General features: G+C 37.0%; 1 protein-coding gene across 1 annotated transcript in view; it reads right to left on the reverse strand.

Annotated features, from left to right (window-relative positions):
- l(2)34Fd (nucleolar protein 10 lethal (2) 34Fd) overlaps positions 1 to 14089 on the reverse strand; it is an 81052-nt gene that overhangs the window by 65322 nt on the left and 1641 nt on the right. Inside the window, exon 2 of the mRNA XM_089097096.1 lies at positions 1148 to 1193. Within this exon, the coding sequence (XP_088953222.1) occupies positions 1148 to 1193 (46 nt within the window). The remainder of the gene's footprint in view (positions 1 to 1147; positions 1194 to 14089) is intronic.

The raw sequence follows: 14089 nt of genomic DNA on the forward strand, positions 1-14089 counted from the left end.
AGTGGAGGGTTGGGTGCCAGCCATCCTGTGCCACCGCACACGCTTCCTGTTAACCTTCCCCAGATATTTCCAGCTACCCATTTAGAGCTGGGTCGACTCTGGTTGATCTTACAGTCACGACACTGAACTCCCTTCCTAACCAAATAATTAGCAACACAAGGGCTTGAACCCCTGCCCTAATGGCAACTTTATTTTTGACTCTGAAGTCCAAATTTGGCCCCTCGGGGCTTGTGATAATGATTTTCTTAAATTAATATCTTACCTTATTAACGGACAGGTTTGTAATTCTAGCGCGCTAACCACTCGGCTAGTTCCTCTACTTCCTTTACTTCTCTTTTATTCTTGTCCATCCCTTAAAAACTTCTTGTACATACCCTTTTTCTGGTAAACCAACCTTAAAGCGTATTATTCGCAAGTATTCCTACCTGTGTTTCTAACTTTCCATCCTAAGAATCTTCTACTTCGAAACTATTTTCCATTGAAGTCCCCTAATAAAAATGCAATATGTTTACCTGGAATCTTGTCCCTTGGTTTCCTGTAACTACATTTAAAACTTATCTGAGTCACCACTGGTTCTGTCAGTTGGTTCCACAAGAGCATAAATCCCTATTACTGATAGCTTACACTTTTGGGCATAAAGCAACCAACTAGAATTCTGGCTTCTGGACCTAAGCAAGACTTAGATGCTTCTGTGTGCATCTTAAGTCTTACTCCCTTCTTATGTATCTTAGCCTTCCTATCTGAATAATTAAATTCTATATTACCTAATGTTTCCTAGCCCTGGAAGTTTCCGAAACTCCTCACAAGCCTAGTGCAAGTCTCTGAATTCGTTGGTTAAAAAATCAATCCGGTAATTGTCTTTCAGCTTTGTAATGTTTCAAGTCACAATTTTTATATTATCTATTTTGTTGAAATCATTATTGACTAAAGAAAAGGAATTGGTAATTGGCTAAAGAAAGGGAAACTCCAAAGACATCCAACCTTCTGAATATTTTACTTGTACTTTTAAGTTCCAGCACAAAATGTTTTATTTGTTTTATCCTTTTATTTCTCGCATCTGACCCTTTATGAAAGAGATATTGAAATTTTTCGTATTTCATAGCTTCTCATTGGAAAACAAGAGAATTTGGAGTAAAAAAAAACTTACCAACATCCTTTTTCATCAATGCTCTTCTTTTCTTATCACTCAGCCACTGTAAATAAGTAGAATTAGTGACTCTTTCAGAATATGATGCATTCAGTTGAATGAGAAAATAAAACACAAAGGAAGAGATGAGTAAAAGATAAATAGTGTATCCAAAGCCAACTGTTGATAGATCAATTACCTCCTTGTCTCCTTGACAATTAGTCTCCTTGACAGATCAATTACCACTTAAACAGCTGATGTATTCATAAAACTCTATAAAGCAATAATTAGACCAAAACTCAACTGATTGGTTCTGTCTAAAAAAAATGATACTCAAGTCATAAAAGCTGTCAAAAAAAGAGCAGATAAGTGCATCAAAGGCCTGTTTGATGCACTTAAAGGACTACTTTTACCCCATAAAATTCAACACTAAAAGTGCCATCATTGGTATTTAGATTTTAACATAAGTAGTTAGATATTCAGATCGGCATTTATTACTATCATTGGTATTAGATAGGTAATCAGAGATCCAGCAACATGACAACTACCCAAAAAACAATCACAAAGCAAGACTCTAATTAGATGAAGCACCATAGTCAATGTCAACACACCCAAGAGCCGGTTAAGATAAGAAAAGGGTATGTATTCCTTAGCCCAAGGGTTATTAATGACTTGGAACAGATAAGAATAAAATGTTAAAAATTTCTTTCACAGCATGTTTGCCAAATTTGAATTTTACATCCAAAAAAAGCACTATATACTATATATATATATATATATATATATATATATATATATATATATATATATATATATATATATATATATATATATATATATATATATATATATATCACTTCAAACATAATTCATTGTAAAAAAATACATGAACAAGGTCTACACTTAATTAGAAAGTCAAAAATAAAAACAAAAAAGAAAACAATAAATTAATGAAAATACATAAAAAAATATGATGAGTAAAAAATTTAGTTAAAAAGTCAAAAAGAAAAAAAATAAATAGATAACAATAAAATTAAAGACTTATTTACCTGGCTATTATATAACTCAACAAAATTCGGAACAAAACTCTTCCGATATCTTTCATGTTTAGCGGGGATGGGAGTCAGTTTGAAGACTTTTTGGGATTTTATACGGGATGGTCTGTTGCGGGTGGGAAGGTAGGGTTCGGGGATGATGGAACGTAATCAAGGAACAGACAGGGTCTTGGTACCGAAACGAAGGCATAAGGGGTTCCTTCTCTCAGCCAACGTGGTGAGCTTGAACTTACCTAGTAGATAATGATATTGAACCTTCCCTTCACCATTTATGATTCTAAGTGCTAGTTTCTGGACATTTTAAATCTTATAAATATGCTCTGAAGAAAGACCAAAATTCCACACTGGACAAGCAAACTCCAGTATTGGCCAAATAAAAGAACAATATATAACATATAACTATTATATAAAAGAACAATATATAATAGCTTCTTCTCTGTTTAAATGATAGTATTTTATCAGGACAGACATACATATAGGCATTTTTATATGAGTTTGGTACGGTAGGGTTGGGGGGGGGGGGGTCTAAGACCTTTGCAAACTTTTTAATATGACGGCTAAAAATGTATTAATAAGAAAAAGAGACAAGCAAAGGTAACTAAAGTTGCTACAGTTCTTTAAACAACCACTAAAAAATTGAGGATGGAAAATTTTTGCAATTCAAGTGAAAAATAGAATTGACCATTCAAATTATCTAGTTTTCTTGTATTACTTTTGATACCTTATGGTTATGCAATGAATCAAGACTGGCTCTCATTCAAGTTTGAATTAAATTTAGAATTGGAGCGAGGGACCAAATCCCCCCATACACACGTGACTGGTTTTTTCACATGAGCTGAGACTAATATGTTCAGTCATTTTCAAACTGTTAGCTTACAGGTTTTTTTCTAATAATCCAGGAATTTCACAGATTCTTAAAACTCTTTAGTTGCTATTTGTAGAATTTGTTGTTGACTAATTATGGGCATGCTAAGATGTGTTTTTTTTTCTTTATCAAACTTTACTGCTAGTGTATCTTTATTGACCCAGGCACTTCTTAGTTGTTAATACAAGAGTAAAAATTTGGTGGATGCATTCTTTTCCCTTGTTAAAACCCTACTGTTCTTGTCTTTAAACTTTATCTACATCACCTCTGAGTCTGAAAGCATCATCATATGAAGTAATTTGCTTCCTACAGAAACCTAGCTAATTCCTCTATAATTACCACACTCGCTCTTATCACCTTTCTTAAAGAGGGGTTTAATTAAAGTTCTTCTAACATCACTTGGTACTTCCCCTTTTCAAAAATCATATTCATAATCTTCAGCAACTTATTTCTAACCTCAGAGCCACCATATTTAAGAAACTCATTTACCACACTATCAGCACCTGGAGCCTTATTATTTTTTAATCCTTTCAGTACTGTCACTAATTCTTCCTCACACAGAACAAATCTTACTTCACATTCAAGGTGTCACAAACTTTTTCATATTCCTCTTTTCTTTTCCTGCAACTCTATCTTGGTTTAGCATATTCTCAAAATGTCCTGGCCATCTCTCTTTAACTCTTTCCTTATCATTAATTGTATATATTTTTTTCTAGTTCAGACAAAAATGCAGCACAAAATCCTTTGCAATAGAATCTGCAAAGATGAAAGTATTTTTCAGCCTAGAGTGAAAACTGAATTTTGACTACCAGTTCTGGATAACAAGATGTGGATAATAATGGAAGGAAATATGAAAATCTAATTAATAAAACATACTGCATAATATAAAGCAAAAATTTTAATTTTGCTGTGTATTCTTATAGTTTATAATGCCAAGGACTCTATCTGCAGTAAAGTTCTAGATGATGTGTTTAATAAAATTCAAGAGGGGTAAAGTTGAAAAGCAGTTCAGTTTGATAATGAGTTTTAATGAATAGATCCTGAGTCTTAATAATCTCTTTGGTAAGTTATTTTGAGGAGTGATTGTAGACCAGTGCCAAAGAAATACTAATACTACTAAAAACTCACTACAGCACCAAGCTGCATGAGACCAACAGAGCCACACATGCTACTCCTCTATCCTAATCTATTAAAAGCCTCCCTCTTTAAACCCTCCCATGAAGTTCCAATTTCCTTTAAATCCTCTTTCTGCCCTATTTAGGGACAATCTACTTTTTGTTTTGGCCCTCAATGGTTGGCCAAAAGGGACAATCTGTCATCCTTCATCTGCAGAACATGTCCTAGCAATCTCAAATTCGCTCTGGTTATAGCAATAAAAAGCAGGATAGAACCACACTTTTTTTTACAGCTTACTATTCAAAATATGGTCAGTCAGATGGGTACCAAAAAGAATCTGTAGACAATTCTTCTGGAAAACATCACACAAATCCTCCTGTCTTTTGGAATGCCTACATTTCAAAACCATACTTGACCATACTTAACCAAAACCTTACTTTATCTACCTATTCTTCCAAACTCTTTTAAACTGTGAAACAATGCCCTGGGTATTGACTATTCTATTTTTAACATCTTCAAAACATCCACCAACTTTATTAATAATGGTACCTAGGTAAATGAAGGTATCCAATTGATGAATCCTCTTGTTACCCAGCATCAACTCTTCATCTTTATTTACTCCTAGTCTTAGCAACTTGGTCTTCTTAACATGAACTTTCAAACCTATTCCCTCAAAACCTCCAAAAAATAATTCATTTTGCAACAATCTTCATCTAGGACACTCAATTCATCAGAATAATGCAATTCTAGATAACTTTTACTTTCCCATTTGATGCCATGCTCTCCCATAGCCTTTGCTGTGTTCCTTAAGACAAAGCCACCAGAAGGATCCATATAAATAGGGATAGAATACAACCTGTTAAAACAATGCAAAACCAGCTACTAATCTCATTTTCTACTTTGAACATGGTAATATTAATTCTGCATATAATACTAATTAGTTTAATGAAATCATCTGGTATAGCATACAAGGATAGGATCTTTGCTAAAGCTCTTCTATCTGCTGAATTAAAAACTTACACATCTGTAAAACTTAGGACAGAACAGGTTTGATGACCCAGGCACTTCTTAGTTGTTAATCCAAGAGTAAAAACTTGTTTGGTGCATCCTCTCCCCTTCCTAAAACCCCTTATCTTTATACTTTTTACTTATCTTTGCTTTATGGTGCTTATCTTTATACTTTATCTACATCATCTCTAAGTCTAAAAGAATCATCATATGAAGTAATTTGCTTCCTACAGAAACCAAGGAAATTAAAACTTTTCTAAAATCACTACATATTTCCCCCTTTTCAAAAATCATATTCATAATCTTTGGTAATTTATCTTTAATTCCAAAACAACCATATTTGAAAAAAAAACTCATTTACCATACTATCAGCATCTGTGACCTTATTCTTTTTTTTTTCATTTGTTTAGTACTTTTATTTATTCTTCTTTGCAAAATAAAACTTTCTTCACTTCCCAAGTATTTTTTTCTATTCTCTTCCATATCATTTCCAGTTGGCACATTCTCAAAAGTTTCTGGCCACCTCTCTTTAACTTTTTCATTATCACAAGTTGTGGCCCTATTCCTATCTTTAACTGGGAAAGATCCAGATTGACTGTTCTTTCTTAATTTCTTTAACACAGTACAATATTTTACTATTATGCCATCTGGCTGCATCTTCTAGATATTCAGTAACTTTATCCATAGCCAATTTTATTCATCTCTTTGGTTAATTTCTAGGTGGCCCTATAATTTAGCTAGGATGAAAATGAAAACATCATTTGATGCCTCTTTTATGCTTTTTCATAATGCAATAATTGCTTCTGTTGCAAGTTGCCTTTTGAGCCCTTAAAGGGGCCCCAAAGGTATTTTACAAGAATAATGAAAGAGCATAAAAAAAGCATCAAATGATGTTTTCACTTTCATCCCAGCTAAATTATATGACCTGCTGCAAATTTACCATGAACTTTACTCCCAACCCCCCCCCCACCCCACCCCCCTAGTGTTCAAATATATACCCTGTATTGTCAATGGCAAAGTTTCAAATTGCAAACTTCAGCACTATTTTTGTTGATGGCATTTGAAAAACTTGAAATGGCAGGAAAATGGCCTGAATTGAAAATCAAGTATTTAGCAGGTTAGGTTATAACTTCTTTATGTGGTTACAAAAATGGAATACCTTTGGGGCCCCTTTAAGGGCTCAAGATGCAATTTGCAACAGAAGCAATTATTGTATTATGAAAGAGCATAAAAAAAGGCATCAAATGATGTTTTCACTTTCATCCTAGCTAAATTATAGGGTAAAATTCTGCTTTAGCTCCTTTTGGCTATCTTGGAAAGGGGTTAGGTTAGAAAAATGAAACTTTCAGGAATGGGTCTACAGGGTAAAGTATCTCCCAGGAAGGTATTTTGAAGTACCTACTTCCTCTCCTTCTCTTTCTAGATGGTCCTGACCTTTGATGACCTTTAAAAATCTCTGCATTATAAAATTGAAACCTTGCAATATAGATTTTCTGCTTAAATGAAGCACAACAAAATTGTTTTCAGCTTCACAACTTTGCTCAATCTGAATTTATAAAGTTTTAAAGATATGCAAATATATTTCCTAAATTTTGAAAAAAAAATTGATATGGCTTAACCCTTTGATGGCTGTTGGTTCTTATAAGGCACACCAAGATTTTCGCCTATAGCTCCTTTCTGATTGGTTGGAACGAGAAATTATCTGCATAGCCAGAAACAAGAGACCGAGAGCTATCGAATGGTATATTACTTTGCCACTTTAGATTCATCTAACAATGTGCACACAGTACTGAATTTGACAGAGTGAAATTTTTCAGATTTTGTGGAATGAATTAAATTTGACTCAAGTAGTATTGACGTTTATGTTGATTGGCGAAGGAAAAAAATCTTGTGGTGTTTGTTAGTGTCTGATGGTTCCATCTGTATTGTTTTTATTCAAAACCTTTTATTCATCCATAAGCAAAGACGGTTTTTAAGTATGTATCTTATAAGGTCCATCTGCCCTAGGGGAGGGAGTACAATAACAACCCGCTGAAAAGTTCTGTATAGTTTACACACATTGCATCGAAAATCTTAGAAGTGTTTCCACTTTCCTTTAGCTTTCTCATTCAACATGAATATTTTTTAGTAATGTGGCCAGTGTTTCCACTTCTACTTATTTTGGTAGTAGAATACTTATTTTGGGACTATTCTACTTCCAAATATTAAATCCACTTATCTACTTATTTTTGGAGGCTTAGGTTTTTGTGCCAGGCAAGTATTTTGGTTTTGATTCTGCTGAATTATAATCCTATAATGTCTTACAGAATGGAGGGTGCAATTGTTTCTTAGGAGCAACATCTTTTTGGGAGTGGAATCTTTGTTGGGAGCAGCAAAAACGAAATCCAGTAAATTATGAAATGCCATACCCAATTTTGATCCTGGTTGACCTATAAACAGCTAATTTATAATAATTCATCCTGGTTGACCTATAAACAGCTAATTTATAATGTTTGATCCTGGTTGACCTATAAACAGCTAACTTGCAGATATAAAGATCAGTTTAAATGAATGAATTTGTTTAAAACCATAAGGCTATCCATATACAACCCATGCATTATCCACCCAATTTGCATGTTTACATTCTACTATCAGCAGCTGAAGAGCCATTGAGATTATGGAGTCTTCAACCTCTTCATTAGTTGATGAGGCAATAGCAAGAAGTGAAGAAAGTCTGCAGGAAGAATGGAAGAGGGGACACAAAGGATGACTAAGAAGAGTGGACCTCAGTACTGCTGTTTCCTATGTCTTAGAGCCAGACGGCAATCTCTCTGACATGAATTTGGAGAATTCTGAAGACAACAATGACCCTCTCTTTTGCAAATTAGCTGAAGACAAACACAATAGTAATTGGGATGACAGCAACAATGAATACAATCTACCACTCAGTCAAGAGCAAAGTCTCACCTAAAGTCTGCAAAATCCCTCCACAATTACCTTACCTTACTTTAAATCGCACTTGCTAGCGATAGGACGAATCCAGTGTCCGCAAGCTTCAGTGATGATAATTAATCATCATTTGTGGCATCCCAACTGGTGCACCACGGTTTGTTGATCCACTCTCTATTCACTGATGACTTGAACGCATCCACGCTGGTAGAGGTTACTGTTTTTTCACTAAGGGAGTTCCACAAGCTGACAACTCTATTTGAGAAGAACTTGTTCCTTAGTCTGGTGTTGGCTCGTTTTCGGAATTGCTTTTGAGAATGACCACGAGTTCTGTTTGAATTGTCCAGTTGAAAAAGGCCAGGAATGGTATCCTCAGCATTTAGGAGCTTGTATGCTGTTATCACATTGCCTCGTTTACGACGATATGTTAGAGATGGTATTCTAAGCTTACGGAGACGGGATGGATAAGAGACATCATAGAGGTCTCTAATACATTTTGTTGCCCTCCTCTGGACTGATTCTAGAGCTGCTTGGTATGTCTTATTGATTGGGCATGCGTTACACATTCCAAACTCTAGCCTTGGTCGAACTAGACTCTTGTATAGCTTGGTCATAACAGTTGGAGATATGCTAGTGAACGTTCTTTTGATTAAGCCAAGAGTCTGATTAGCCTTCGCAATAGTCGCTTGTGCATGAATATGAAATTTCAATTCGTTGTCTACCAGGACACCAAGATCTTTCTCCGCATGGCTGCTGGAAATGGCATTTCGGGACCCATCCCTACAATCCATATGGTACTGAGTGTGTGGGTTTTTCTTCCCAATGTGGAGAATCTTGCATTTTGATGCGTTGAATTCAAGCCTCCAAATATTAGTCCAGTGAGTGAATGTATCGAGGTCCAGTTGGATTGACTTAATATTCTCTGCTGTGTCTGCACGACCGATAAGTTTCGAGTCATCAGCGTAGAGGCTTACTTTATTGTTTAGGATTTTTGGCATGTCATTTATATATATATTAAATATAGTTGGACCCAAAACCGTGCCCTGGGGGACACCACTTCCAACAGCGGCCACCTCAGAGAAAAACGTCCTTCCATCCTTGCCAAATACTTTAACTGTCTGTTTCCTATCTGTTAAGAACTGCATCACCCACTCAACCACACCGCCACTCACCCCAATAGCTTGGAGCTTGATTCGAAGTCTTTTATGGCAGACTTTGTCAAATGCCTTTGCCAAATCGAGTAGTATGATATCGACTGGGAACCCCAGGTCTAGAAGATCGGTGATATAATTATAAGAATCAATCAAGTTTGTTTCAACCGACCGACCACACCTAAAGCCATTCTGACATGATGAGAACAGTCTATTGGTTGTCAAGTGTTTCAGGATTGAAGTGTGAACAATCGCTTCTGGTAGCTTACCGACTGAAGTGGTGACACTGATTGGCCGGTAATGGCTTGTGTCTTCTTTGCTGCCACCCTTATGTATGGAAGTTATGTGGGCTGTGCGCCAATCCTGCGAGATACACTTTTCATCAAGGGATTTCTGAAAAAGGTGAGTGAGTGGGCCTGATAGTTCAACATGCAATTCTTTAAGAAGCCTTGGGTGTACACCATCAGGTCCCACCGACTTCTTTGGAGACACCTGTTTGAGGCGTGCCTCAACATCTCCCCTCCGGCCTGTACGCGGCGGCAGAGGGGGTAGGCGGGTATAGGGGTGGGGGTCGGGAAGCGGGGCATTATCAAGTTGAGTAATTACAGATGTAAACTGCATATTTACGGCATTGGCAATTTCTATTGGATCATCTGTTAAACAGTCACTATCTTTAAGTCGCGTAACAGAGTGTCTCCCAGGTTTACGGGCTGAGGCATAATTCCAAAAGCGCTTTGGATTTAACTTGCTTACTGCTGCTACAGCCTCCTCATGCTGTTCAAATAACTTTCTGGATAGATTTCAGACTTGATTTCGTGTCTTGGTATATTTTGTGTAGTGGTTCTTATTGTGTATATTCTGTTTATATAGTCTCCAATACCTTTTCTTTTTATTTCTTGCTCTCTTTAATTCTTTAGTCAAAAATGGTAGCGTTTTGGTTTTACGAGCCCATCTTACTACAGTATTTTTCTCTGAATCCTCTAGAAGTATTTTCTTTATCATATTCCACGATTTATCAACATCATTCTCAGTGATAAAGGACCAATCCTGCCCCAGCAACTCTTGCTTCATCAGATGGTAATCTCTATACACATGTTTGGTAAAAACGGATTTTTCGGGATACAGTCTAAGGGAGCATCGTATGGTAGCGTGATCCCTTGCACCAAAGGGTGGTAGTTGGGCCACGTTTAAGAGCGCTTCATGGTCGTGTAATATTAAAAGGTACAGCCATGATGGGGGGTGGCCCTCCCCGTGCCGAGTCGGAAAAATTAAAGCGTGGTAAAGTGAATAGTTAGCTAGACTCTCAAGAAAAGTTACAACTTATTTCTGTACAGAATAGCCACAACCATCTATCCATTGGACGGAAGGTAGGTTAAAATCCCTGACTGTGAGAAGGTTTCCTGTCAGCGTTATATTTCTATCAATTGATTTTACTTCTTCTAACAGGGACCTTTCTAAATTAAGGGAACTAAGACTTCTGTAAATTATACCAATCTATATTCTCTCACCAGGTAGGTTTATAGAAATCCACGCTTGTTCTAGGTAAGGCTCATATTCAGTATTAATATTTCTTACCTGGAAAGTATCTCGGATGTATAGGACGAGTCCCCTTCCTTCCTCCTTTGATATGTTGATAATTATTTTGTATCCCAGTATCTATATCTGTTGTTCTGTCAGAGGGATAGCAGTCCTTTTTGGTCTGACTTCATAGAAGGCATAAATATATGAAGCACCTGATATAATAACACACTTAATTTATTGAAACTTTGAAGTTAGACAGTCAGCATTGCTGAAAATAACACTAGGGGCACTAATCTTCCCAGAGCTTCCACTATCAGAGGGAGTTGATGATTTTTCAGAACTCGGTGAATCAATGGTTTGTCCAGATCTAGCACTGTAAAAACAATCGTCCGACTCCCCACTAGCAAAAGTATCACTTACATCTAATAATGCACTAGAAGAGAAACTATGTACAGGTTTTGGCAGCCCACTTAGAGTTCCATATGAGTTGGAGGAGCTGGAGGTGACAAGTTTTTTGATACGATTTTGCCACCCCAAATCACAATATCCTTCTCTCCATTTGCTCGCCGAGCTTGGATCTCTTCATATAGCTTGGCTCTTTTAGTCCGGTCTGCTTTGGATACGTCGTTTCTGAACTGAATTCTACCAGTTCCTCTCTTTTCATACGACTTCTGGAGAATTTTTTCTTTGTTTCAAGGTTGACAAAGGAAAAAATGATTGGTGAGTTTGAGTTAGTTTGGTTATTCGGGTTAGCTAAGCGACGGGGATTTATGACGGATATATTTGGAAAGCTATACTCTTGAGACAAATACTGCTGAATAAACTGTCCGTCTTCTGGTTTTGCCGGCACTCCAAACACAACAAGGTTCAGTTTATGTCTCTGTCTGTCTCTATCTTTGACTATTAACTGCTTCATTTTGATCTCTGAGTAGCTATCAAGATAGCTTTTTAAAGCTTGTACCTGCGAGACTACAAGACTATTCAGCAAGTCCTGGTCAACAGCGGTGCCAGTCGTTTGCTTGAGGGTATCTATCCGCGTCTCAATGGCTTGAAATCTATGATCCATGTCTTCGATCACTTCACGCTTAAACTCACTAACAGAAATTTTGACGTCATCTTTAATTTTCTGATTAATATGCCAAATAACCGCTAAGGCTGGTTGGAGCAGTTCAAGGGACTTCGTAATAACATTTTGCATATCTATTGCAGTTAGTCTTGCTTGTTTTTCACCTTTAAACATAAGACAAAGACACTTGTATCCACTACGCCTTGTCATCTTTGTTAAGAGAGCATACTCTAGCTCAGTCATTTCAAGACAATCTATACAAAGCCATCGATTGCAACCATCACAATTCATCGCACTTGATTCTTCATCTAAATTACAACCACAAACTGCACACTGTTCAGGTCCCTTTGTCGGACTCGTGCTAGGTCGTTTCGGCGGCATTTTTACAAGTATAGGACGAATAGCTCACTGGTTTTACTCTCTCGGCGCCAAATTTAAAAAAGCGGGAGCACGTGAAAAATGTTCTGGAACATCAATGTTTACAAAAAAACTTCACAGGTGTGTATTTTGTTGATGCTCAGAAAGCTAAAGTTATTGCCTTGACAATTTTCGAGGTAGACAGAATGTGGGAAGTGCAATACTCAAATCACCTAGTCCCAGCAGTTTAAGGATTAAAATCCCGATTGTACCAATTCGGCCTCTTGTTTGTTTGCTATTGCTCCTTTCTGCACAAATTATCCACCAAAAAAACGCAAAAACGGACGAGCCAACGTAATCAATAGTGTTTTTAGTATTGAGCGTTTGGCAACAGCGCTCTATTGCTGGCTGCAAATTCGGAAGAAAGAGAAGGACACTGAACTCAGCCTGGCCTTATTTACAAACAAACAAACAGCTGTTTATTAGCAGACAAAGGACAAGTCCCTTGGGAATAGAAAATAACAATTTTCTAACATCAAAATGCAGGTAAATAAAGTGAAACACCAGGGAAAACCTCTTAAAATGAAACTTAATATCAAATATAAGCAGATATGGTAAAATATGGGTAGAAATAAATGTTCTTTCTCACAAATTTGGTCAACAATCCTTTATTCACTTTCACACCTCCCAGTTGCTGCTGTGTGCAATTAAACGATGAAGCTGAAGTAAATGTGGTTCCTAAATCTTCAGCTGAAAAGAGACAAATCTGGAAGAAAACCCCATGTGCCAGAGAATGATGTGGACTGGAAAGGGCAAATGCTAAGTCCTGACTCGTCTCTAGTTACTCCAATGCATTCTTCCAAAAGTTTTTTGACTCTGAAATTATAAGCATCCTTGTAGAAGAGATGGATCAGTATGCTCTGCAGGAGAAAGGCTTGGAGCTGAAATGTACTATCAAAGAAATGGAACAATTCCTTGAAATCCTTTTGCTTATGGAAACTGTGAAACTTCCCCACATGTCTATGTACTGGGAAACAGCTACATGATATCCTCCAGTGGCTAATGCTACTGGCACATGACCACTTCAAAAGAATAAGACAGTTCTTCCATCCAAATGATAGTTTCAAAGCAATCAAAAAGGGGAATCCAGGATACAACCCCCTCTTCAAGGTTCAACCCTTGTATGATAGGCAAAGAATATGCAAGAAGTCCCAAATAAAGGTCCTGTTCAAGTCTCAGCTTGGGTTCAAGCAGTACATCAAAGACAAGCCACACAAGTGGGAGATAAAAGTATTTACAAGAGACGGAGCCAGTGGAATAATTTACAACATTGAAATTTACAGTGGTAAAGGAACCACTGTTGGTTCAGACCTTGGTGCTGGTGCTGATGTGGTGCTCTACCAAGTCAAATATCTCCTGAAAAACCAGAACTTCAAAGTGTTCTTTGACAATTTTTACAGCAGTTTTCACCTTGTAGAAAAACTGCAGGAAATGGGAATCCAGTCAGTAGGAACAATTGGAATCGACAGAATGCAGAAAGTGAAACTTCCGCCCTTGGAAGCTGACAACAAGCTGAAAAGCTCTGGAGTATTGTTTGATTGGCAGGTTGAGCAACATTCTGGAATAGTTGTGACAAAATTGTACAACAATAAGCTGGTCCATCTTATTTCTTCATATGTTGGACCTGACCTACTTGATCAATGCAAACAGTGAGACAAAAAAAGGAAGAATCAAATCCATGTAGCCAGACCTCATGTTGTCAAAGAGTATAACAAGTTCATGGGTGGGGTGGACTTGAAGGACATGTTGATTGAGTGATATTGTACTGACATCAAGGGGAAGAAGTGGCACATACATCTAATCTATTACTTCCTTGATGTCAGCATAGCCAATGCT

The sequence above is a fragment of the Artemia sp. Qi Xiang Cuo genome, chromosome 11 (genome assembly GCF_049724085.1).
Source record: "Artemia sp. Qi Xiang Cuo chromosome 11, ASM4972408v1, whole genome shotgun sequence".
NCBI lineage: Eukaryota > Metazoa > Arthropoda > Branchiopoda > Anostraca > Artemiidae > Artemia > Artemia sp. Qi Xiang Cuo.